We start from the raw sequence: 26147 nt of genomic DNA, 5'->3' as shown, positions 1-26147 counted from the left end.
TTTTAATCAAAGCATTAAAAAGTATATAACAATAATTCTCATACATATCATTTTCCTTGCCCTGTTCTTTATCAGCTTAAAAGTTACCATTTTAATCAATTATTTCTCTATTCTCCCAGAGTTGCTTTCTGCAAACACAGACTAGTATGAATATATTGATTATTTTCTGTCTGTCTGACACAAAGATAGCATGCAGGACATCTTGTTTTTTATTTATTTATTTTTTTGCCTTTTTGATTTAACCATGTGCCTTGGAGCTTGTACATAGAAAGTATCCTTCCTTATAGCTACATGCTTTCCCGTTGTAGGGATGTAGCATAAATCATTTAACCAGTCCACTGTTGATGGATACTTGGATTGTGTCCTATCCTTTGCTATTACAAACAACATTATAATAAATAATCTTGTAAACCTGTACAGAGAAATCGCAGTGAAATCCCAAAAGTACAATTGCTGGGGCAAAGGGTAAACAGTAGGTATTTTTTAGATGTTGACAAATTGCTGCACTCAGGGCTTGTATCAATTTGCTCTCCCACCAACACAAATGAACACACCTTTCTCCCCTCAGCCTTGCCAACTGAGTGTCATCAAAATTTTGTTTTCTGCCAATCTGATCCTAAAATACATTATCTTAAGGTAGCTTGAGTTTGCATTTCTCTTTCCAGTGAGAATGAGCATCTTTTTATGTATCTGAGGACTATTTGTTTCTATTTTTCTGTGAATGGTCTGTTCCTGTCCTTGGCCCATTTACATATGAAGTTATTGGTCTTTCTTTAAAATTGATGTCTAGGTGGTCCTTCTATAGGGAAAATAGCCCTTTGTCTATTCATGAGTTGTAATCTTGTCAAAGTTCATCTTTTGGCTTTGCTAATGAAACTTTCTCGCCACTCAAGTTTTCTTGAAATGCGTTTGTGTAGCCAAGTGTATAAACCACTTATCTTATGGCGTTTAGATTTAGAGCCTTTGTTACAAAGGCGCTTTTTTTTTTTTTAAGTAGAGAATTTTGCTCATATTTTCCTCCCTGAGTATTGTTATGTCTTCACTTTTAACCTCTGAATCTTTGATACTTTGGGGGTATGTCTGAGTGGACAGAGTAAGTCCACTTTAACTCATCTTTAATTATCTTTTTTTTTTTCTGGATGGTCACCCAGTTGTCCCATCCCCCTTTACTACTGACAAGTTCTTCCCACCATGATTTAGTGTGTCCTGAGTCCTAGTCATGCTGGGGTCTGATAGCAGTGGCCTGTTTGGTAGCTCTGTTTGCTCCACCTCTCTCCAGCCCCATCAGAGGAGTGATGTTGATTATATATCTTTGCTCATCAGGACTGGAGGTGAGATGCTAGAATGCCCCACTTCGTGGGGGTCCCTAGAGCAGTAGTGGTCTCTTGCCTCCTTAGCAAGACCAGCCTTAAGCACAGAGGCTACTTGGCCCACCTACTTGGCTCCCCATCAGCTCCTGGGGGCAAGGGGTCTGGACAAGGCTCACCCTGCCTTCACTCCAGGGTCCCATGGCAGGCACAGTTTGCCCCAGGATTTCCCAGGTCCCAGCCTGTCTCAGGGCCTCTCGCCTGTGCCAGCCAGGTCCTGCCCATTCATCTTCCCCAGCCCCCACTTGGTTTGGGCAGTAGAGGGTAGCAGTTAGGAGGGGAAGAGAAGCAGGGCATGTTTAAGCTGCCATATTTCCAGAATCCTTGGCCCCAGAACTGTATCTTAAAGGGAGAGAACTTCCTTTGTCTGTGATAGATTGGGAGTAGGGGGGAGCTGGAAGGGCTGGTCTGTTTTCAGATAAGAAATAATGAATACCTCGCGGAGTAGTAACACTGAGGATGCAGAAGAGTTAAAAAAGAAATTTGAAGGTTTTTTCCTTGCCTTTTATTATGAAATTTTTCAATCATATGAAAAAGTAAAAAAGAATACTGACATGAATATAATTATACCTATTACCTAGATTCAACGATGACTATTTTGTCATTGTTGTTCTGTCTTTTTGTTCTATCTTTTTTTGTTCTATCTTTTTTGCCAAGAATAAAATTATAAAAGTTGTAAATTCCAGGCTTCATTATATTTCACCCTTGAAAACTTCCCTGATATCAGGGCTTCCCTGATAGCTCAGTTGGGTAAATAATCCGCCTGCAATGCAGGAGCCCATGGTTTGATTCCTGGGTTGGGAAGATCCCCTGGAGAAGGGATAGGCTACCCACTCCAGTATTCTTGGGCTTCTCTTGTGGCTCAGCTGGTAAAGAATCCACCTGCAATGAGGGAGACCTGGGTTCTATCCCTGGGTTGGGAAGATCCCCTGGAGAAGGGAATGGCTCCCCAACTCCAGTATTCTGGCCTGGAGAATTCCATGGACTCGCAAAGAATCGGACACGACTGAGTGACTTTCACTTCACTTCACTTGAAAACTTCAGCATGCATCTCCTAAAAATGATCTTTTTCTCTGTAACCATGATACCATTACGTTAATGCCTTAATGTAGTCTAAGATTCAGGCCATAGTCAAATTTTCCCCATTATCCTAAGACAAGTCTCTCATAGCCCATTCAAACCAGAATCCAATCCTATGCATTCATTGCATTTGGTTGAACTCTCCCTAGACAACCCCTTCCTTTTCCTTCTGCTCTGACACGGACAAAGAGACAGACCAGTTGTCGTGTAGAATGTCTGTTTTATTTATTCTTAAAATATTTATTTATTTGGCTGCTCCAGTAGTAGTGGGTACATGGCATCTTCAATCTGCCTTGCCACATTCGAGATCTTTTTTAGTTGTGGCATGTGGAATATTTAGCTGAAGCACATGAAATCTTTAGTTGCAGCACGTGAACTCTTAGTTGTGGCATGTGGAATCTAGTTTCCTGACCAGGGATCGAACTCAGGCCCCCTGCATCGAGAATTCGAAGTTTCAGCCACTGGACCACCAGAGACATCCCAGAATGTCTGTTTTAGATTTGAATGTTGGCTTCTGTGGTGATGTTCCCATGTTCCTCTAACCCTGGTGTTACCTGGGGACTGGTGAGTCTGAAAGGTTTCCCTAAGTAGGGTCGCCAGGACTCTGAGACAGATGAGACAAGAGAAGCAGGTGATTCCTCCTCAGCACCAGAGGTGATGCTGAGATGGGGAGGAGGAGGAAGATGAACTCAGTTTGTGTATCTTTTCAGTGTATCAAGGACTTCCCCGGGTAGTTGGATTGCTTAACCTGGAGATACAGTTGAAAGCTGTTAACCCAATAAAGTGGGTTGAGCTTTCCCAGGACAGTCGGGTGAGAAGCAGAGATGAGATAGCAAGCACCCAGGAAACGGGCAGAGGAAGGAAGCAGACCAAGAGGCCATAGCCTGAGGCATCCAGGAGTGGGAGGATGATAAAGACTACATGCGAGAGGAGCCAGGCCAGACCAGGACCAAACTTGCCCTTGAGGAGGTTGTAGGAGACCTGAGGGAGGGGTTGGAGGTCTGAGAGAGCAGATGGTGAGATGCTAGGTGAACAGACTCCTTTGAGAAGTTGGCTCTGAACAGAAGGAGGGGAGGGCTGGTTCCAGTGTTGTAGCCACGCATTCCGGGAAACAAACTCACTCAGAAGGACAATGCAGATAGTGGAGGGGAAATAAACTCACTCAGAAGGACAATGCAGATAGTGGAGTGCAGTTTATCACACTGGCAGGCCCAAGGCAGAGTCTTCTCTTAGCCAAGGATCCCGACCAGTTTTTGTGAAAACCTTATATACCCTAAGCATATGTGCCCAAACCCACCTCCTCAAATTCCCTGAACCTAATCTGAACAAAGGAAAAAGAAAGATACAATCAAAGTTAACCTGTGATTTATATGTCTTAAACCTAGGTAGTTAATAGTGGACAATTATCAATAGGCTGTGGTCATACCCCAATAAGCTTAATAGAATGTATGATTCTATTCGGTTACACAAATAATTAGGATATTCTTTTAGGCGATGGAGAGCCCTGAGGTTCTTCCTTTTGGGGGGCCTGGTTTTCCAGTTGGTATGTTGTTTCCATAGATACTGGGCATACCATAGAGACTGTGGCTCAAAGTCCACAGTCTGGCCCAAGATGGAGTCCTGCTTTCAAGATAGAGCCTGTTCTGTTTCCTCCTTCACCAGGGGCACACTTTTTTATTTCCCAAGGTAGAGAGACCTTGAGTTTGTTGAAATGCCAAAGGGACAAAGGCAGTCAGGTGGATGGGACTGGAGATTTGAGATGAGGCAACTCCTGAGCAGATGAGAGTCACTTGGGTTCCCAGGGCTCAGGTTGGGGAGGTCGGCTTGGACAGGCGGACCCTGAGCCCCCATCGGGGAGGGAGAAGGACAGGCGAGCACAGGGGCAGGTTGGCTGGAGGGGGCGGCAGAAGATGACCACCCTGTCACATTGTCCCGCCTCCTGAGGTTGGCTCAGGAGGGTCCTTGACAGACCGTTTCTTTTTAACTCATCAGTTGTTCAGGCTGCACTGGGTCTTCACTGCTGAGCGCAGGCTTGCTTCAGTTGCGGTGACTGGGGTCCACTCTCTAATCCCCGTGCTCGGGCTTCTCTTTGTGGTGGCTTCTCTCACAGGCTACAGTAGTTGTGGCACGTGGGCTTAGTTGCCCCGTGGCACATGGAATCTTCCCAGACCAGGGATCAAGCCTATGTCCTCTGCACTGGCAGGTGGATTCTTAGCCGCCGGACCACCAGGGAAGTCCGACAGACCCCTTCTGATTCCTCCCGGCCCAGCAGCAGGAGACCTCCTGGGTGTCTGCCAGCCTTACTCAGAGCCCAGGGGGTGGTGAGTGGTGAAGGGGCTCCACCCCAGGCCTCACCCGGGAGGAGCAGGCCAACCAGACAGCTTCCCGAGGTCACCAAGAGGCTAGGGGCAGAGTCTAAAACCAAGGGCACTCACTCAAAACCCGAAGTCAAGAAAAGCAGAAATGTAACCCAGCTCTCTTCCCCAAGACTGCAAGTGGGTGTGGGAACTAGGGCATCAGCTTGGCTCCTTCACACCAACCAACCCTATGAGAGAGGTGAGAATGACAACCTATTGAATAAAGAGACTGAGGCCCAGAGATCCCAGGGGTCTCCCAGAGAGAAACTGAGGCAGAGTCTACACAAGACTGGAGTCCATTCTGGACTCCAGCTCTATTCTTTTTTCCTTTTAATTGAATGGAGCTTCTGCCCCAATTCCAGGAGAAGAACCTCACCCCAGGTCATTTACGATCGGAATCTCATCACACTAGATGCCTCTGGGGGGGGGCGGAGCCAGGCATGGCTACGGTTTGAGAACCCCTGCTGGCTGAGCCCCAGCCTCCCCACAGCACGTTGGTGACAGCGTGGCTCTGGGTTAGGGGTGGGTACGGAGTGAGACCTGGACTCTGTCCTGGAGAAGGTGTGCTCAGAGGAGGGGCAGACGCCAGACCTCGGGCGGTTCGGTACTTGGCTAAGTCCCTGGGGGCAAAGATCACCATTCATTTCCGCCCCACCCCGCCCACCCCAGCTGGATGGCAGAAAGCAGGCTCTCAGGCCCAGAGTCAGCCAAGGAGGACCTGTCCCCCCTCCTCCATCCAGCCCTTCTCGCCAGTCCCTGGGCTAAGTCACTGGTCTGCAGGCATTTCCCTTGCTTCTGGCTCCAGAGAGCAGAAGGGATTTTCTGGTGGCACCTGCTCCTGACACTTCAGTGAGGGTTTTGGGAAGTTGGGTGAGGTGCTGCTGGCTTCTTCTGTTCCTCCCCCAGCGTGTGCCTCTGGAGGCATGAGGGTGTGGTGAGCGAGGAGGACCCTGCGGGGGAGCTGCCGTGGTCCCCACCTCCTCTCACTGGGGGAGGGGCAGCCTCCTCGGTAACCCAGACTGGCCGGATCTGTGTGGGGTTGGCTCCATCCCTGAAGGGTGGGGCCAGAGCCCAGGGGGAGAGCTCAGGTGTGGGAGCCAGGCCTCTTACAGAGGAGGGGCAGCGGGCGGGGTGCTGGCTGCCTTTCCTGTGGTCCCAGTCCCCTCCGGCCACTGTCACTCCTGGCCTCTGCCTCGGGGAGACCCTGTCGCTCCTGGTTTCTGCTGCAAGCAGACGCTGCTCCCCAGTTGCACCTGCAGGGCAGTGCCGAGGGCCTGGGTTCCCACCCCAGTCCTCCTCTGTCCCTTCCCCACCCCAGCTCCTCCCTAGTAGCTCAGCTGCCTTGGAATTTACAGTGGCTCTTCCCATCTGTCTTCCGGCTTGACTGCACCTCTCTAGGTGGCTGTGTGTGTGTGTGTGTGTGTGTGTGTGTCCCCTGGCCCTCCAGGTGGAGACAAAGTGACGTGTCATATGTGTTATAAGTGTGAGAACTCCAGGTCTCTCGGGGGGGATTAGTGTGTCTCTGGGCCACTGGCTTCTAGGTTGGGGCACAGGGGATGGTAGAGAGATGGTACTGGAACTCTGAGGGCAGAGTAGGGCACAGGCCCCAGACTTGCTCTGGATGGGGTCTCCCCAAGTGTCCCACACCCTGAATCCATGCCAGGCCTGGCTCTACTTGGGTGTCCCCATGCTGAGCCCACAGTGGGTGCAGGGGAGGACAGCCCGGGGGATGTGGGCCAGGGAGGAAGGAGAGTCAGGGCTCTGGGCTAGAGGATGACTGGTACGTGAGATGAGGGCCCTGGGATCCTGGTGGAAGGGTAAAGGTCAGAGCTTCCTGTTTAGCCACTGCCGGAGTGCCTTCGGGCTGGCGGGTGGTGGGCACTTGGGGCTGAGGAGGGAACACCTCTGAGGGGGTTAATGAAGAAAGATGGACCCAAGGGCTTGGAGGACAGACCACAGTTGCTCACCCAGGACAGGGTGTGTCCTCTGTGAGCACCCACCTGCTGAGGGGTGAAGAAGGAAGCTCTCATGGTAGGATGGGAGAGCTAGTCCATGCCCCCTTTCTCTGGTCCATGGAGAGTGGGGAAGGGGCCTGGGCATACTTGTGCACGTGTGTGGGCACACCGGTGGGGGTGGACACATGCGTCTGGTGACCAAGGTTGCAGGAGGCAGACCCAGGCGGTCAGGCGAGTAGATGGCGATGTGGTCAGAACCCCTCTGGTCTTCCACGTGGCTGGAGGGATCTGGACCCAGCTCCCTCTGAGACCATATCTGCCCAAACCCCTTCCTCTTTGAGATTATCCCCCCCACCCCCCCCGCCCCTCCACATACAAGCTTCCTCTTTTCCATCACATCCTCCCTGGGCGTTAGGGGAGTCGATGGCCATTCATTGTCCAGTCTCCTGCAGCTCAGGCTCCAGCTGCCCCCTCTAGCAGCCCCCATCTGTGCAGCCCACCCTTCCCCCACCAGCGGGCCTAATGCCATCCTCCATGAAGCCTGCCCCATGCCTGTGTCTGGGCCTGGGATTCAAAACTCACTGGTAATCAGAGCGCTGAGTGGGGTGGTCTGTGGTTTCCCTGGACATAAAAATACCCCTGACCGGAGGCACCCCCACCCTGTCTCAGGCAGCCTCTGTCTCAGGCAGCACTTCCGCAGCCCTGACAGGAAATGGGCTGGAGGCTCAGCCTCCCGCCATCTCAAGGCAACTTCTTGTTTCCCTGTTGCCCTGTGCCAATCCTGGGGTTGTGCCCCTTAACTCCACCCACAAAGCCTTCCCAGGGCTGCATCCCAGCAGCTCAGAGGGGACAGGATGGTGGACATCACCGCCAAACTGACCAAGAGGCAGAGTCGGGACCTGCGGGGACAGGTAGGGGACCCTGGCACTGGGGGTGAGCTCAGCCTCTGATGGGGATGGCAGAGGGGCCTGTGTGGTCCAGGGGCTGCCTGTCGAGCTCAGGGAGCAGAGTCAGGAGCTGGGAGCCTCACGGAGGTTGGGACTCCTCCCTTCTCTCCTCTTTCCTTCTCCGAGGCCCCACTTGTCTCCCCAGGGGTGGCATAGGGATGCTGAGAGGCAGTGATCCGCTTGGGGATGGTGAACGGGGTCGGGGGCGTGGAGAAAGGGGCAAGCCTGTCACCTGCTTGTGGGCAAAGGGAGGAGACTGGTGATGAGAGCAGCTGGAGGGCTGGGGGAACTGGGTAGCTGGATGCGGTGATAGCCGGGCCCTCTTGGCTCTGTTCTTGGTTCTGAGGTGGGAGACCACTTCTTCTTTTCCATTCAGCGTCCCCTGTGTCTCTCACCTGCCTGGGGTGTGGGCCCCCAGAGCCCCTGGTGCCCCAGGCAGGCCCTGTGGACGGGCTGTGTCTGTATCTGGCCTGGGCCTCCAGGAGTTGGGGGTGGGGAGGCAGCCCTGCTCCAGTCTGGCCGAGCTCCCCCTGGAAGGCCTGAGGGCCTGGAGAGCTTGGTTCTGCCTGGCTTCCAAGAGCCAGTCTGCACCTGGCTGAGACTGTGCCAGGAGAGGAAGCCACCTCTGTTTTATTAGTAGCACTGTGGGCGCTGTACAGAGAGTTCTAGAGTTTGAAGGGGCCTCAGGGCTACTTCAGTCCAGCTCTTTCTGCAGGGCTGCGGCAACCCTAGCAGGGGTTGAACTCCACTCACCTACCTCACAAGAAGGCCCCTCATAACCTGCCCAGGCAGCCTGTGTCTCTGGGGCAGCGCCAATCCTTAGACTGCACTTCCCTCTAAGGGGCATTGCCTGGCCCCCGTTTGGCCTCTGATTGTAGTCTGGAGCCCCACGGTGTAATTCTGTGTCTTCTCTTCCTACTGACAGCCCTGTCACATGGGTGGGGGTGGGGGGCGGGGCAGGGGCTAAGTGTCTACCTCCCAAATCTCCTCTGTACCAGCTGGGGATGTTCCTTGTACAAGATTCCCATCAGCCCAACCAGCCTGGGACTCCCCATGGACTCAGCCAAGGCCAGCAGCCTGGCCATGTGGAAATCCCCATGTCCAAAAGCCTGTCTCCTTCATTGGTTCCCTTCCAGCTCCTGTCCCAGGGACAAGCAAGGTCACTGCCTCAGTGGGTCCAGCTGGGGTGGGTAGGAGGTGTGTCTGATTATCCACCTGCCTCCACCTACTGCCTCCATCCTGCCCTCCCCAGGATTTTCCTGGTTTCTGTGCCTGAATGCTCATTTTCAGGAAGTTCTTGCTCAGAGCTAAACCCAGTCTCTCCTGTAGTGTCAGGTGTGTTTGGGTTTCTTTTTTTTTTTTTTTTTTAATATTTATTTAGCTGTGTCAGGTCTTAGTTGAAGCATGCAGGATCTTTCGTTGCAGCTCACAGACTCTCTAGTTTCGGCACGTAAGTTCTAGGTATGCTTGGTTTTTGTTTGTTGCTAAGTTTGGCATGGAATTGACTTGCATTTCCTGGTGGCTTAGACTGTAAAGAATCTGCCTGTAATGCAGGAGACCTAGGTTCAATCCTTGGGTCGGGAAATATCCCCTGGAGAAGGGAATGGCAACCCATTCCAGTATGCTTGCCTGGGGAATCGCATAGTCAGAGGAGCCCGGTGGGCTACAGTCCATGGGATCACAAAGAGCGACTATCACTTTCACTCAAGCAGTGAGTGTTTCTGGTGGATTGGCTGTGTGCCTCGGGGCATTGGACTGTCTGCTGGGTGGTCAGCTGTGGTCAGTTACATCATCCTGGGTCTAGATCTCAAGAATCTCTTGCCTTTGAGGGGACAGAGAAGGTAGACAGATGGGTGGACGATGAACGGACCACCAAGGCAGAATGCCATTGGGCCCAACAGAATGACTAACCAGAGTGCCAGCTGGTTAGACTTCTCACCCGAGGGAACACACTTCCCCCAGGTGAGACTTGTGAGCTGAGCACCAGCAGAGGATCAGGACTTGGACAGACAGGGAATTGAGATGCGGGGGTGAGAGTGGGGTGGGGGCGGGGGGCAGGTTCCAGAGTGTGGGAACATCTGGAGCAAAGGCACAGGTCAGGGGTGGCGGGGGGAGCACTGGTTAAGAAGATGCCTTTTGTGTCTGGGGGAGGGTCAGCAGGCTGGTGTGGTTGGAATACAGGATGCCACAGGAGAGCTGTTGTGGACAGAGAAAAAAGAAGTGGTTTGGAAGGTCCCATTTCAGCCAGACAGGAGTTCGTGGGGCGAGGGAGCAGAGTGGACTGGGAGGAATGCTCAAGTCTTCTTGCCACCTCCAGGCCTGGGGCCCGTCACACCATCTAAACTGGTAACACCCCCTTCTATTTTTGCTTTCTTGTCAGCAGCAGTCATCACCGAGGTGCAGTGCATTTCCTCACCACTCTGCTGGGTTCCTTCCCCACCCCACACACCATTCACACGCGTGTGCACTAGTGTAGCAGCCCCACCAGGGCAGATTTGTGTCTGATTGTCCACGGCTGCATTCCCAGTGCCCAGACCTGTGCCTGGCACAGAGCAGGCAGATCTTTGCTGGCCAAATGGATGCTTTTGCAGGCCCAGTGAGGTTGCATTGAGCAGGACGCACTTCCCCTCTTGAGTAGTTTATAGCTGAATGAAGGTGTTACAGAAATGGAGGAACTTCTATGATTTGTTGTTTTAAAGAGATTTATTGTCCAAAAAAAAAAAATTGTTGCTGCAAAAAAGAAAAAATGAAACAAAACCAAACCCAGTTCCTATAATTACACAACCCAGAGATAACCTCTGTTAACATTTTGGAGAGTTACTTTAAAAATACAAAATGGAAATTGTGCTAAGTTTACTATTAAAAAAAATTTTTTTTTTAATTTGTCTGCATCGGGTCTTAGTTGCAGCAAGGACACAGCATCTCCATTATGGCATGTGGGTGCACAGGCTTCTCTCTAGTTGGGGCTCATGGGCTTTAAAGCCCTTGAGCACAGTAGTTGTGGCACATGGGCTTAGTTGCCCCTTGGCATGCGGGATCTTAGTTCCCTGAACAGGGTTCAAATCTTTGTTCCCTGCGTGAGAAGGTGGATTCTTCTAGACCACCAGGGAAGTCCCCGAGTTTACCATTTTGAAATATGCTTTTCCCTTATAACATTAGGCATTCTTAGAACACAGTATTAATCTCATGCTATTCTGCTGTCTGGAGTTTGATAGTGTCATTATTTTTCTTTCTAATGGGTACTAGGCTGGGTGTGGTGGTCACACAGGAGAAATCTCAGGAAAGATCTTAAACCTGACACCTGACCTGAGTCCTAAAGGAGGAATAGGAGTCAGCCAGGTGAGAAAGGGGGTAGGGAGAGGTTCAGGGTGTGAATGAGCTGAGGTCTGTAGCAGACACAGCAGAGAGGGTGGGGGCCTCTAGCAACTGGGTGCTGCTGGAGCTTAAAGTTCAAGGTAAGGGCCAGGAGTGGCAGGAAATATAGGGGGGAAGACAGTCCGGTGATGGACGGCTTCTAGTGCCCTGGTAAGGGCCTAGACTTTGCCCAGCAGGCAGCAGGGCGCCCTGAAGCCGTCAAGCATGACCAGGTTTATACTCTGTGTAACTGGACCCTGCAGAGGGTAAGGGTTGCCGGGCGAGGTGGGCGCGGGGGGGCGTGCCTAGCCAAAGTGGGCGGATCTGGCTCTTGACCCCGCCTGTCTCTCCCACTTCACTTTGCTTTGGTGGGGTGGGGAGAGACGCATACCCTTTTTTTTGGCCCTTCCTTCTCTTTCTCTCGTCTGGAATGGATTCTGAGGTCTGCAGTTCCTGTACTGGGGAAGTGTCAGCTCCAAATCCAAAACCAGAGGCAGTGTGGGTTCCAGTTCCGGAGCTTTTTTGGAGAAGGAGGAGGGAGGGCTGGGTGTTCTTGGTGGGGGTTGTAGAAGGCAGCAGGGCCCCGCCCTCAAGTATCCTGAGGCCATTTCTCTGTTCCTGCGCAGTCTTTGACTCACACCTGTGACTGTGCAGCTGGCAGAATTTAGCTGTTAGTATTTTACTATTGTTAATAATTAATGTAGCTGCCCCACGCTTCTGGGGCACTTCATATTTTACAAAGCACTTTCCAGAACAAGTCCTTATTCTCTCTTCACTACGATTTCCGGAGCGAGGGCAAGGCACACATTTTGCATTTGGGGGAACCGAGGCCGAGAGGTGCTGAGACTTGCTGAAAGTTGCCGAGTGGCGAGTGTGCGAGTGGGGACAATGTGACCGCTGAGCAGCCCCGAAGGTCACGTCTCCTTCCTCCTCGAGCAGGTGGACGAGCCCCCGGAGCCCGTGTACGTGAACGTAGAGAGGCAGCCTCCGGCCACATTGCCCCGCGCTTCCGCGGCCCCTCGCGGTGCGGGAGACTCGGTGTGGGAGACACACACGGACGCGGGCACCGGACGCCCCTACTACTACAACCCGGACACGGGCGTGACCACCTGGGAGTCGCCCTTCGAGGCTACTGAGGGCGCCGCCAGCCCGGCCACGTCCCCGGCCTCGGTGGGCAGCCACGAGAGCCTCGAGACCGAGTGGGGCCAGTACTGGGATGAGGAGAGCCACAGGGTGTTCTTCTACAACTCGCTGACGGGAGAGACGGCTTGGGAGGACGAGTTAGAGGACCAGCTGGAGGACGAGCAGGAGATGCAGCCGGGCCTGGGCCCCAGCAACCAGAGGGTGAGGGGCGGGGCCTCGCTCGAAGTGGGCGGGACCTTGTCAGGATGGGCGGGGCTGACTTTCAGGGCCTCTGACCCCGCCTCCTGCCCCCGCACAGCCCTGGGGACTGAGAGGGAGGGGCCTTGGTGGGTGGGGCTATCACTGAGCGCCTTTGACCCCGTCCCTCTCAGCTCTGGAGAACTAGGGTGGGGGGCGTGGCCTGGGCCGAAAGGGCGGGGCGCCAGAAATTCTGGCTCTGAGAATTTCTGGCTCTTCTGCTCCCTGCAGCCCCCCACCCCTGAGACGGACTACCCTGATTTGCTGACCAGTTACCCAGAGGAAGACTATTCCCCCGTGGGCTCCTTCAGTGAGCCTGGCCCCGCCTCTCCCTTTGTCACACCCCCAGGCTGGTCTTGCCATGTGAGCCCAGATGGGCAGACGGTATACACCAACAACATCACCGAAGAACAGGTAGGGGCAGCGGGCAGATGGGTGCAGACTGTCGTGGGGTCGCTTCCCTTACCACTCTATACTGAAGTTCCCGCATGGGTTCCATGCCAGCCCAAGACTCCTTGGGGCGGTGTTGGGCTCTGGAGGGAAACTTTTGTTCCCCTATCCTGTGAACTAAGCGGCCTGACCATCCCTTTCCCCACAGTGGGTGAGGCTGGAGAACCAACATGGGAAGACTTACTTCTACAATCCAGATGACGCCTCCGTTCAGTGGGCCCTGCCCCAGGTAACCAACTGGGGAAAGGAGAGTGCCTGGGAGAGAGGAGGGGGCTCAATATGACAGTGTCTTTCTTTCCAGGTCCCAGTCCCTGTCCCTGCCCCTCGAAACAGCCACAAATCCAACCAGAACAGTGAGACCCCAGCCCAGGCCACCCCCCCAGAGGAGAAGGTAAGGGAGGGGGCATGTAGGACCTGGCAGGACCCCACAGAAAAATTGGGGTGTTTCTGGAGGTTCTGCGATTAGGTCTGGAGGCACATCACCATAGGCCCAAGCACTACCCTGGGCTAAAGGAACCTGGGTTCTGGGTTATCCCAGACTCAGAGCTGGACAGGCTGGGGGCTGGTAGGATGTCTCTCCTGCTGCTGCGGCTTCTGTGGAAGCAGGCACCCCACCACCACTGGCCAGGTGCCAGCAAAGAGGGTTCAGTGGAGACTCAGACCCAACCTGTGAGGAGCTGCTGGCTGAGAGGGAGGGTGGCTCCTCCCCTTAATTACCTCCTCCTTCGCCCTCTTTCTCTTAAGATCAAGACTCTGGACAAGGCAGGCGTGCTCCATCGCACCAAGATAGTGGACAAAGGAAAGCGGCTCCGGTGAGAGCTCAGCTGCCTCCAGACCCCGCGGTGGGCCTTAATGATGATGTTCACTGAGCACCTCCTATATGCCAAACTCTTATTAACCCTTTATGAGGTCCTGCGAGGACCCTGAGGCACAGAGAGATGACTTGCCCAAGGCCCCTTGACTGCCAGGTGTTAGCCCTGGGAGTCCACCTCTCATGACTGGGTGCCCCAAGCTGTGTTCTTAAACTCTGTGCCCTGATCCTGAGGGTGGAGGGGGGGCGCCTCAACCCAGGACCAACCCAAGCCCTGCCACCACTGCCCCTACCCAGGAAGAAGCATTGGAGTGCCTCCTGGACAGTGCTGGAGGGTGGAATCCTGACTTTCTTCAAAGATTCGAAAAACTCAGCTGCCGGTGGCTTGGTAAGGCCCGGACCTCCAGGGCAGGGGCCACCCCATCTGCTCTGACTCCCGAGGGGCTTTGCTTAATCAAGTTTGCCGAAGGCTAGGTCTGAGACCATGGAATGTGAGGGTCCAGGGAGCTGGGCCTTGGCAGGGGCAATAAGAGCAGATCACCCCAGGACAAGCATGTCCAGTCACGTCGGGTGTGGGAACCAGTCCTTGAGGATGGACAGCTCCAGCCTGGTGGGCAGGGAGACTGGAAACCAGATACACCTGCTCGCAGAGATGGGACTACACTCCTTTTTCCTTTCCTCTCCTAGGTGGGCAGATAGCAAACAACCAGCCAGCCCCCAGGCTCCATGGTTCTAGGAACTCTTGGGTCTCTTGCCTCCAGAGCCATGACCCTCATTGTGCCTAGAGCCAAGGGAGCCTGGTGGATTGGAGCCAGGATGCTGAGACAGGCCGGAGCTGAGCTGCAGGCGTCCTGAAACCCAACCCTTTTTCCCTTCGCAGAGGCAGCCTTCCAAGCTCTCCACCCCTGAATTCACAGTGGACCTGAAGGGGGCCTCTCTCACCTGGGCCCCCAAAGACAAATCCAGCAAGAAGAATGTGCTGGAGGTGAGTGGTGGGGGTGAGGAGGAGGAGAGGGAGCCTACTGATGGCTTAGGGTCCTCACTAAGCAGGTCCCCCCTGAGCAGGGGGACCCTGGCAGAGCTAAGGCTGGAATTCTCAGGGCTCAAAACCAAAGCTGTCCCCACCTTGGGAATCTGTCCACAGTGTTTTCTGGCATCAGGATTCTGCAGCTCCTTCTCCAGGAGCAGAGCTCCCTGGAGCCCTTTGTCCCCGAGTAGAGGTCCCTGGGGAATAACACTGTCATGTCTGGAAGGGCAGTCCTCATCCCACTGCTTTGGCCTGAGACAGACAGGAGATGCTGGGTCCCCCCTACTCAAACTGATAGGCTGAGACACCTCTTCTGGCTGGTTAGAGCCCAGCTTCCAATCGGAAGTGAATAAACCAGGGCAGGGCAGTGGACACATTTCTCAGGCTCCCCCTCAGGAAGAGAGGCCAGATGGGGCCCAGGCAATTGCCTCTCAGGCCACACCCTTCACTGTCCATGTGTTGTCTTGTTTTTAAACTACTCTTATCCTCACCTGGGCTTCTCCAGGTGGCACAGTGGTAAAGAATCTGCCTGCCAATGCAGAAGACGTAAGAAATGTGGATTCGATCCCTGGATTGGGAAGATCCCCTAGAACAGGAAGTGGCAACCCACTCCAGTATTCTTGCCTGGAAAATTCCAGGGACAGAGGAGCCTGGTGGGCTACAGTCCATGGGGAGGCAAAGAGTCAGACATGACTGAGAAATTAAATAGGCAAGCACTCTCACCTCACTCTCCAAGTGTTTTGAGGCAGCTCACAATGAAAATGCATATAGGTGAGGTGGTAAAAGCTACTGAAAAGCCAGGAGCAGGAAAAACAAGTTAGAGGAAGAGGGCAGTGTGGAGTGGGATTAGGAAACAGGGGATGTACAGATACTAAGGTTACTGTTGCTGAAATAAGTCAGCTCCTGGTTTCCTGGCAGCCAAAGTGAAACATGGCTCTCATTATTGGGTCAGGGGAGTGAGGGGAAAACCATTCTAGATTTTGAGGGAAATCAAAGCATTTTCCTAACCCTTGGCTCTAGAAGAAATTTTTAGTGTGCAGCTCTTCTAGTTTAGTAAGGGACTCTTCGGGTTGCTTCAGGTAACATTTGCTGAAAGCCAAAAAATGCATGACCTTCCATTTCAGCTCAGAAAAAGCAATTCTGCAAGGAGCTTGAGTATGTTGTTTAATGATGGTTCACCCACCTTCACTCAGTTTTAGAACCAGAGTATCCACAGAGCAGGGGCTTCCCTGATGGCTCAGTGGCAAAGAATCTGCCTGCCAATGCGGGAGGCGTGGGTTCGATCCCTGAGTCAGGAAGATCCCCTGGAGGAGGGCATGGCTACCCACTCCAGTATTCTTGCCTGGAGAATTCCATGGACAGAGGATCCTGGCAGACTACAGTCCATGGGGTATGACATGACTTAGGAACTAAACAACAACAATCCACAGAGCAGAGCTGGAAACCAGTTGTATCTCCTGAGCTCTGATCAGTAGGTCTGGAGGCTTCCCCAGGCTCCACCGAGTAGAGCTCTATGATCGACTAGCTTTGTCTGTTGTGAACATCAGATTGAGGAGGGACATCATATTTGAACTGGAGGGAAAGTCTTCAAACAGTACTCTCTGAATGTCACCTCTCTGACTGGGTTTTTGATGAAAGTTTCAGAGTAGACACTTCTGAGTTGTCTTTTCTGGCAAAGACCAGAAGGCAGATGGTGCTGTTGGAAGCGCCTCAAGCTGACAGGAAGGCTGACAGTCTGGAATGGAAATCCTGGAGTCCCCCGCTTCCCACTGGCTGGCAGTCATCTTCCCTCCACTGGGGTGGAAAAAAAGTGAAAGTGAAAGTCATTCAGTCGTGTCTGACTCTTTGTGACCCCATGGGTATACAGTCCATGGAATTCTCTAGGCCAGAATACTGGAGTGGGTAGCCTTTCCCTTCTCCAGGGGATCTTCCCAACCCAGGGATCGAACCCAGGTCTCCCTTATTGCAGATGGATTCTTTACAGCTGAGCCACAAGGGAAGCCCAAGAATACTGGAGTGGGTAGCCTAACCCTTCTCCAGGGGAATCTTCCCAATCCAGGAATTGAACCAGGGTCTCCTGCATTGCAGGCAGATTCTTTACCAACTGAGCTATCAGGGAAGCCTGCCACCTGTAGGCAACTTCAGATTTTTCTCAAGTATGCATGCGTGCTAAGTCACTTCAGTCGTGCCCAACTCTTTTCAATCCTATGGACTGTAGCCTATCAGGCTTCTCTGTCCATGGGATTCTTCAGGCAAGAATACTGGGCTGGGTTCCCGTGTCTTCCTCCACGGGATCTTCCCGACCCAGATATCGAACTCTTTCATCTCATTTGCATTAACAGGCAGATTCTTTACCACTAGTGCCTCCTGGGAAGCCCTTTTTTAGGAGACCGCCCTAAATACTGTATCATCGAGGATGGCCAGTCTTCCTAGTTGTCCTGGTGGCCCCTGACAATAGCTGGCTTGTGTTCTGCCTGCCTGTGCAGTCAGCAGAATGCATGTCTTGTACAATATATAGATACATAACTAGACAGATTTGCCTTCCGTGTGAAACTCGAATGTGAACTGATTACCGCTTTTGAGACAGCTGCCGAAAAGAATGGCAATTGTTTTAGAAGCATTGTTAGGCCATTTGTTCTCTGAAATAACAGATAGGGCCCCTCTCAGTTTAGATTAGAATGAGGTTGCGCTCTCTGCCCACTGAAGGTTCTCTGGTCTTTGCAGGGAGGAGGATGGAGTAGAACATGCAGGTTTGTTTTGTTTTGCCTTTGAAAGCATTTTAAATTCCATTAAAGTCTGCTGCTGCTGCTGCTGCTGCTGCTAAGTCGCTTCAGTCGTGTCCGACTCTGTGCGACCCAATAGACGGCAGCCCACCAGGCTCCCCTGTCCCTGGGATTCTCCAGGCAAGAACATTGGAGTGGATTGCCATTGCCTTCTCCTCATTCAAGTCTAAGTTAAATAATTAGACAGCCAAAGCACTGCGCTAAGTCTGGAAGCTACAACCTGTCTGAGACAGTTTTATCTATTTATTTATTTATTCAGTTGTGTCGAGTCTTAGTTACAGCACACAGGTTCTTCGTTGTGTCATATCAGATCTTTCATTGAGGAGCATGGACTCTCTACTTGGGGTGCATGGGCTTAGTTGCTCTGCTGCATGGGGGATCTTAGTACCCAGACCAGGGATCCAACTAGTGTCTGCTGCATTGCAAGGCAGATTCTTAGCTGGACCACCAGGGAAGACCCTCAGACAGTTTTTGCTGACTCTGACTCTCTCACAGGACCCAAAGGCAGGGCTGGTATGAGCTGCAGCCACCAACCATTCCCATCCACCTTGAAGGCTTGGTTCTCAGAGCCAGAGGCCGAGGAGAGATCCATCCAAGTTAGCCTTGTTTTTTGTAGACTTCGTTATAGAAACAGCAGTCAACTGATAAAGAACCCAGGCTGTTAATATCTGCTTGCAACTCAGTAGTGTAGAATAGTGGCTTTGGGGCCTCCCACATGGAGTTCCTTTCATTGATTTTTTGCTGGCTGGTGCTCTGGGTAGGCCTCCCATGGGGAGGCAGGATGGGGAAAGGGAAGGCACACCAGATGGCTAAGCCATGCAGTTCTGCTGCACACAGATCCTCGCTCCATCAGTCACTAGCTGTGTGTCCTCAAGGAAGTTGCTTAAACTCACTGAGCCTCAGTTTGCCCATCTGTAACACAGAGATGCTGTTACCTACTTCTTTAAAGAGGTGGAATACCTTGGCTTGGGGAGAGGCCCTGGCTCTATTAGTCTTTGAGTTCCTGGAGACAGCAATAGATCACCTCTACCCCTGTATCCCCCTTGGGGCTTAGCCCTGGGGCAGACCCAGAGAACCAGAGATGACTGAGTGACTTGTGTCCCACCAGCTTCGGAGCCGAGATGGCTCAGAATACCTGATCCAGCATGACTCGGAGGCCATCATCAGCACCTGGCACAGTGCCATCACCCAGGGCATCCAGGAGATGGTATGCAGAGCTGGGGGCTGCCAGGGCTGGTGGGGAGGGGTTGGCCAGCCATTATGCAGGGCAGCTGTGCCCACTGTGGGTGAGGCCCTCCACTTGGGTACTGGGAGCTCCATGACACTGGTAGGTAAGTAGTCCTCTCTGCAGATGCAGATGGGCTGCTGAAGAAACAGCTTTTCTTAAGTAAGTGAATCCAGCCCCTGGGGTTGGCCCTACGGGACACCTGTCCAGGTGAACATATCCTAGAGTAGTGACCCATTCCACACTGAGACAGGAGAAAAGTAAATACTCTGGTAAACAACCTCAGGCTGGAAAGAAAGGCTGAAACCACAAGATATCATTTAAAAGGACTGAATTGATGGGTCTACCATTTTTTTAAGTTCAATATATCAATTGCATAAGTAGAGATGGGGCAGGCCCACTCTGACAGTTCTTCACCTGGAAACAGCCTGGGGCTTTTTGATCCTTAATTCCCTATTAAGGAAATAGGCAACACTGGATGCCCTGCTTGGCTGTATTAATAATGGTAGGAATCCAGATCCAGAAAGGTGATACTGGTGAGGTGGTTGGCAGTGCTCTGGTCCCAGCTCACACTGCAAAATTGAACTGGGAGCCATGTATTGCGAAATGCTGACCTAGTGGAGTGTGTACAGAAGAGCTAAGGAAAATGGTGGTGAAAGGGGACCAGGAACCAGGAGGTGGGTAGGGGCAGTCAGGATGAGAAAAGGTGGGGGAGAACAGGATGCCTGTCCAACACCTGGAGGGCTCCATGTAGCTAAGAGGGGGCGTGAATGGGGTTCCCTGATGGAAGTAAAGCTGAGTTGACCTGGGTAAGGGAACAGAGAATTCTCTGCCAAGGGGTCTTCAGTCCAGGCCTGCTGGGAGGGCATTTCAGTCCCTTACCCCATCCCAGAAGAATCCCCCCACCCCACCCCCCGGCCCCGGCCAGTTGGCCCCAAGCTCTGCCTCTCTGAGATTGTGTGATTCTAGTCCGCAGACCTGCCTCCCGAGGAGGAAAGTGAGAACAGCGGCGTGGACTTTAGGTCCAGTGAGCGCCTAGGAAGCTGGCAGGAGGATGAGCCACGGCCTGGTGCAGGTGTGCTTGGGTCGGGGTGAGGCGGGTGGAGGCGGATGGCAGACATCCTTAAGGGGAGTGGTGACCACCGGGCTGGGGCCGCAGGGCCGCTCAACCATGGTGCCAACGACTGACCCAGCCCTCGTGTTCCCATTGGCGTTGGGCAGCACCGTCCACCCCGGGGCCCGGAGGCCTGGAGGGTGACGTCAGCAAGGTCCGGCAGAAGCTCCTCAGGTTCCTGCTGAGGCGGCCCACGCTGCAGTCGCTGCGGGAGAAGGGCTACATCAAAGGTACCCGAGGGACCCGAAGAGCGGGGCGCCAGTGGCCCAGGGCCGAGGCGGCGCTGACGAGCCTCTCCCCCAGACCAGGTGTTCGGCTGTCCGCTGGCCGAGCTGTGTGAGCGCGAGAAGAGCTCAGTGCCGCGCTTTGTGCAGCAGAGCATCCGCGCCGTCGAGGCCCGGGGTATGTAACCGCGCCGGGCCAGGCATTCCCGGAGCCTGAAGGCCTCCTTCCAGAACCCCAGACGGAGACCTCCAGGGAGGGGGTGGGGCTCTGGGTCGAGGGGGAAAGAAGGAGAGCTTCCGAGCAGGAATCAGAGCAAGGGCTTTAGCGCCAGCCCACTGAACCCGGGGTCAGCGCCTCCCTCCGCTCCAGGGCTGGACATCGACGGTCTGTACCGCATCAGTGGAAACCTGGCCACCATCCAGAAGCTGCGCTATAAGGTGGACCACGGTGAGGCCCGCCCCGTGGCCCTGCCCCAGGCCTGCAGGCGCTTGAAGGAACGAGCTGACCACCTCTTCTTCCTTCCCCGAACCCCCCCCCCCCCGCCCCCCGCCCCGCCTCCCGACCTCCCGCCGCAGATGAACGTCTGGACCTGGAAGACGGGCACTGGGAGGACGTTCATGTTATCACCGGCGCCCTGAAGCTCTTCTTTCGAGAGCTGCCAGAGCCCCTCTTCCCCTTCTCACACTTCCGCCAGTTCCTCGCGGCCATCAGTGAGCGCCTGGGGGAGGTGGGGTGGATAGGGTACAGGTGGGGCTGGGCTGCCTCACGCACTCTCCTGTGGTGACCAGACCCCCGAAATACCGAAGTCAGCCCCCTCTGTTTCCCCTCTCTCCTCCCTCTGACCCGACCCTTACCCAGAGCTACAGGATCCGGCCACGCGTTTCCGCTGTGTGCGGGACCTGGTGCGCTCGCTGCCCGCCCCTAATCACGACACGCTGCGGGTGCTCTTCCAGCACCTGTGCCGGTGAGCGCGGGGAGCTGCGCGGGAATGGGGAGGCGGGCCTGAGGGGACCCGACCCCTTTCCCCTCAGCTCTGGGCATTGATTCCAACCCTCCACCCCCGCTGCAGGGTGATTGAGCACGGAGAACGGAACCGCATGTCAGTGCAGAACGTGGCCATAGTCTTCGGGCCCACGCTGCTGCGGCCCGAGACCGAGGAAGCCAGCATGCCCATGACCATGGTGTTCCAGAATCAGGTGGTGGAGCTCATCCTACAGCAGTGCTCGGACATCTTCCCGCCGCACTGACCGCGGGCCCCCAGCCCCACCCCAGCTGCTGGACCTGGGAGTGGGGGCGGCGACTGGTCCTGCATGGGCAGCTGGAGGCCACGCAGCTAGACTGTTTATCTCTGGCTAGACTGTTTATCTCTGAGACCTCCCCTCCCTTCAGACCGTAGGCGGCTGCGAGTTCTGCACCCCTTCGGTTCTGAGGGTATGGTGACCCCTTGTGGGCAGTTCTCAAACTGTGGGGGTTCCTACCCCCCCCACCCCCCCCACCCCCCCCCCCCCCGGCCCCGCGCCCGTTCGGAGGTTAATTGGGGTCTGTCTTTACCACAGCGCTACCTACTGGGCACGTGCGAGGATGCAGGGTGGGGGCGAGTTTTTTGGGACAGCCGCTGATGCCCCGGGGACGTGGCCGAGGGCATTCCTGGTTTCGTCAGGCCTGCACCTGGTGGAGGCCTTCACGGAGACCCTGAGGGTCCCCGGCCCTGTGCGTGGCACTGTGCCATCATGAAGCAGCAAGTGACAGCTTCCCTGCTGCGGAAACAGGACTGATTGATCCAGTGGGCAGCTGAACTTGCTTTTCCCCAGGCCTCTGGGCTGAAGCTCCTGCCAGGCTTAGCCACTGGCTGGCTGTGCACCATTTTCATCCACTTTCCCAGTTGGAGTTCTGGGTCTCTGCCCTCCCTTGATCCATTTTGTGCTCTGTGCGAGGGTTCTTCCTGGTCACTAAATGTGTACCCTGCACCTGCCACTTGACACACACCATTTCTACTCACAATCCCATTTGACAGATGGGGAAACTGAGGCTTACAGAGGCAAAGTGACTTCAGGGTCTGGTGGGTGATTGGACTCCCCAGCTCAGCCTTCTGTCACACCAGAGCACAGCTTCCTGTGAAGGTGCCATCAGTCCTTTCAGCTACCCCCGCTCAACAGCACTGCCTTATGGGTAAGGCAGTGAAACTAAGCTGGTGGGTTCTGTCTGAGAACGTCCCTGAGGGCAAAGAGGGAGTCTGCCGCAGCTGTTCTTCTCTGGGGGGAGGAATAACAGCACTGGCAGGAGCCTTCTCAGTGCCCTTGCTGTCCCGTGTACCTCCCTAGTGCCCACCTTGCTGTGAAGAACTGGGAAAGACTGCAGGGTAGGGGGAAGGCAGGCTTGACCTCAGGAAAGGAAGTGCGAACCCGACCCCGGCGTCATCGGCCCCCCTTCCCTTCTGACACAAACCACCTCAGTTTATGGGCCTCAGCCTCCTTCCCCCACCCACCCGTTCATGTGTTCAAACAACAGAAGCTAATATTTATTGACATTTGCACCACGCCAAGCATCTTACTTGGATTATCTCACTCATTTCTCGCAGCCAATATTTATTATCTGCTTTTCTGTGCCCGGCACTGTGCTCTGGGGCAGGGGTACCGCACACTGCCTCCCTGGTGGAGCTTCTGGCCTGGTGGGTGGGACTGACCCAAGCCCACCCCTGATGCCAGCAGGCCTGGGGCAAGAGTACAAATGAAGGTTTCATACCATACATACATCAACATCTTGTAAAGTTACCAATCAAGCTGAATTGATAGAATGTGTTCTATTCTCCTACTTTGTTGTCTAACTTTAAAAAAAAATATTCTCCTGTTTGTTATTGTTATTATTTAATTATTTATTTTGGCCGTTCTGGATCTTCATTGCTGTGCTCGGGCTTTCTCTAGTTGCGGAGAGCGGGGCCTACTCTAGTTGCGGTACACAGGCTTCTCATTGCATTGTCTGCTCTTGTGGCCGAGCACAGGCTGTACAGCACGCAGACTCAGTAGTTGTGGCCCCCAGGCTTAGTTGCCCGATGGCATCTTCCCAGACCTGGGATGGAACCCACGTCCCTGCATTGGCAGGCTGTCTCTTAACCACTGGCCCACCAGGGATGTTGTAATTCTCCTACTCTGACAAATATGCTTTTACAATGACCTGGAAAGCCAGGTTCTAACATTAACTTCTTTGGCTCTGCTCTCAACCCAGCCCCACCCCTAATCTTCCCACCCTCAGGGCATCCTGGCCCAAGGAGAGGGACACATGTGGACATTCCAACCATGAGTGCAAACTGCTGTCCCTGGTCACCCCACACAGTCCACACTCTGAGGGAAGGGACATGGGGTCCCACATGTCAGGAGCATGGTCTAAAGGGATGGGCCTGGGCTCTAAGGGGACCCCACAGAGTCCTCATTCTGGGGGGAGAGGCACAGAGAATGTCCAGAGTTGTTCAGTCACAAAGTCGTGTCCAACTCTGCAACCCCATGGACTGCAGCATGCCAGTCTTCCCTGTCCCTCACTATCTCCCAGAGTCTGTCCAAGTTCATGTCCATTGAATCTGTGATGCCATCCCACCATCTCGTCTTTTCTTACCCCTTTCTCCTCCTACCCTTTGTCCTTCCCAGCATCAGTATCTTTTCCAGCGAGTTGGCTATTTGCATCAGGTAACCAAAGTATTGGAACGTCAGCTTCAGCATTAGTCCTTCCAATGAGTATTCAGGGTTGATTTCCTTTAATATTGACTGGTTGATCTTGCTGTCCAAGGGACTCTCAGGAGTCTTTTCCAATACCACAGTAGAACCTTCTAAAGTGAGACCCATGGCAGGTCAGGGGCCCCTCTCACAGGCCTATGGGCAGAACTAGATGGATATTAAACAGCCAACTACTTGACTAACCATGTTTGTATGGGAGCTGGGAAAAGTGCAGGGTGCTCTGAAGGTGTGTCACTGGGGTGTAACTGTCCCCCAGGGGCCCAAGATGCCTCTGCGTAAGTCACATTTGAGCCAAGCACTAGAGAACGAAGAGGAGTCAACAGGGTGAGGAAGTAAGGGAAGGGGTGTCTAGTCAGAGGGAACAGCATGAGCAAAGGCTCTGAGGCAGGGAGGCTTGTGGGGAGAACAAAATCTGAGCGATGACCATGGTGACCAAAGCCCACAAAGCCAGTGGGCATGGGTGGGAGGTGAGGCTGGAGAGGCCGGCAGAGGGCAGAATGCTCAGGGCCTTGGGACCACGATGAAGGGGGGCCCATGGCAGGACAGTGGCAGGAGGATCCTGGGGCAGGAAGGTCTTGGGAAGTGTCAGCTCCCCATCCCAGCCCACCCCAGGTTTTTGACCCTGCCAAGAGTTTGGCGGGTGTTCAGTAATGTAGTCACAGACACGGAAGTCCCAAAATCATCACATTCTATCACCAGGCGGAGCTTCAGAAAGCACCTACTGTGGGGATTTCCCTGGTGGTCCAGTGGTTAAGACTTTGAGCTCCCAATGCAGGAGGCCCGGGTTCCATCCTTAGTCAGGGAACTAGGTCCTGCGTACTTCAACTAAAAGATCCTGCATGCTGCAACTAAGACTCGGTGCCAAATAAATTAGTATTTTTTAAAAGAGAAACCAGGAAAGAAATTACCTCCTACCAATGAGCAAGCTCCTGGAAAGATGTCATAACTCACCTGAAGTCACAGGGCAGGTTGGTGGCAGAGCTTATTGTATGCGGTCTGAGCATCTACTGTGAGCCCACCAGAAATCTGAAGAAGTGAAGTCGCTCAGTCGTGTCCGACTCTTTGCGACCCCATGGACTGTGGCCTACCAGGCTCCTCTCCCAGGCTCCTCCATCTATGGGATTTTCCAGGCAAAAATACTGGAGTGGTTTGCCATTTCCTTCTCCAGGGGAACTTCCCGACCCAGGGATCGAACCCGGGTGTCCCACATTGCAGGCAGACGCTTTACGGTCTGAGCCACAAGGGAAGCCCTTGCTCAGTCATAAACCCTCCACTGCAAGCCAGAAGGTGTACAGTGAATACATTTGAGATGAGTTGGATTTTGTCTGAAGACACAAAGATACATAGAAATAGTATCTGCTGTCTTGAAGTGCCATCTGGTTGGGGGGCAGACAAAAATAAGTGGGGGTAGCACAGCTGATAAGGGCTGTCACAGGGGGCCCCCTCCCCATCTGTCTCCCTCTCAGCAGAAGCCCCAGGTCCTCGAGAGCTGGGTGTCTGCCCTGATGTTGCCCTAGAAACAGCCTCTGGTGCCCCTCTGGATGCTAAGTCCGGTGGTCACGCCCAGCCCTCATGTGAGCGGACTTCTGAACTGCCTGTCATCCTAGAGACACACCATCCTTCGCTCGCAGCAACAAGAGTCTTTGCCCAGCCTGTAAATGTCCATGGCCCACTGCTCTCTCCCTCCACCCTCCCTGACGAGCCTCATCCAATCCACTCTGGGGACTCAGTCACCAAGCCAGCATATGCGTCACCCAGATCTCTGTCAGCAGCCCAAACGGCTCTTTTCGGAGCTCCAAGTGCAAATGTCCACCCACACGGGGGGCCGCCAGGCACCCCAAGTGCAGCCTGCCTGCAACAAAACTGAAACCAGCCCCTCCCCCTTTTCAGGGCACAGCACCTCCAAGCACCCGAGGCACCTCTCCCTCCGCAACCAGTCAGCCACCAAGTCCCTATCTTCTTCCTCCTAAATATTTCCCAGCTCGGCCTCTCCCACCTCCACTCAGACTCTCATCTGGATCGGCTTCTTCCTTCCCTGTTCCATCCTCCCCTTAGCAGCCATTTGACCAGACCCCCGAGGCCCTTCCCAGCCACACCTTCCATCTCTGCACACCTCTGTGCCCATGGGTGTGGCTCCCAGCCCACTCCAGAATGTTCCTTGCCTCCCTGCCTTTGGGCCCACAGTCTCCCAACTTCCTCCCCTTCCCCTGGCCTCCTCTTCCTCCTCCCAGCCTCACCTCAACACCTGCCCCCAGATCTCAGATCTCTTCTCATAGCAGACAGGCCTTTCTCTCTCATCACACTTGCCTCCCTGTGATGTAACTGTGCCTCCACGTCCTTGTTGTCA

At 53.9% G+C, this 26147-nt stretch overlaps 1 protein-coding gene across 7 annotated transcripts in view; it reads left to right on the top strand.

Moving 5' to 3' along the window:
• ARHGAP27 (Rho GTPase activating protein 27) overlaps positions 1-22924 on the top strand; it is a 36147-nt gene extending 13223 nt beyond the window's left edge. Inside the window, exons 1-16 of one of the 7 annotated variants that reach the window (XM_070773662.1) lie at positions 1089-1331; positions 12000-12404; positions 12672-12854; positions 13039-13119; positions 13192-13281; positions 13635-13702; positions 13999-14089; positions 14582-14686; positions 18620-18718; positions 19706-19811; positions 19958-20080; positions 20154-20252; positions 20445-20522; positions 20651-20785; positions 20934-21039; positions 21145-22924. In XM_070773662.1, the coding sequence (XP_070629763.1) occupies positions 1296-1331; positions 12000-12404; positions 12672-12854; positions 13039-13119; positions 13192-13281; positions 13635-13702; positions 13999-14089; positions 14582-14686; positions 18620-18718; positions 19706-19811; positions 19958-20080; positions 20154-20252; positions 20445-20522; positions 20651-20785; positions 20934-21039; positions 21145-21322 (1983 nt within the window). In that variant the 5' untranslated portion in view covers positions 1089-1295 and the 3' untranslated portion in view covers positions 21323-22924. Of the gene's footprint in view, positions 1-1088; positions 1332-7448; positions 7671-11996; positions 12405-12671; positions 12855-13038; positions 13120-13191; positions 13282-13634; positions 13703-13998; positions 14090-14581; positions 14687-18619; positions 18719-19705; positions 19812-19957; positions 20081-20153; positions 20253-20444; positions 20523-20650; positions 20786-20933; positions 21040-21144 lie in introns of those variants that run through there. The other 6 variants (XM_070773660.1, XM_070773661.1, XM_070773657.1 and 3 more) reach the window with 6 other exon arrangements.
• Positions 22925-26147: the final 3223 nt, after the last annotated feature.

This window comes from Bos indicus, chromosome 19, assembly GCF_029378745.1.
Source record: "Bos indicus isolate NIAB-ARS_2022 breed Sahiwal x Tharparkar chromosome 19, NIAB-ARS_B.indTharparkar_mat_pri_1.0, whole genome shotgun sequence".
Classification (NCBI taxonomy): domain Eukaryota; kingdom Metazoa; phylum Chordata; class Mammalia; order Artiodactyla; family Bovidae; genus Bos; species Bos indicus.
This window is presented reverse-complemented; position numbering and strand designations above follow the sequence as displayed.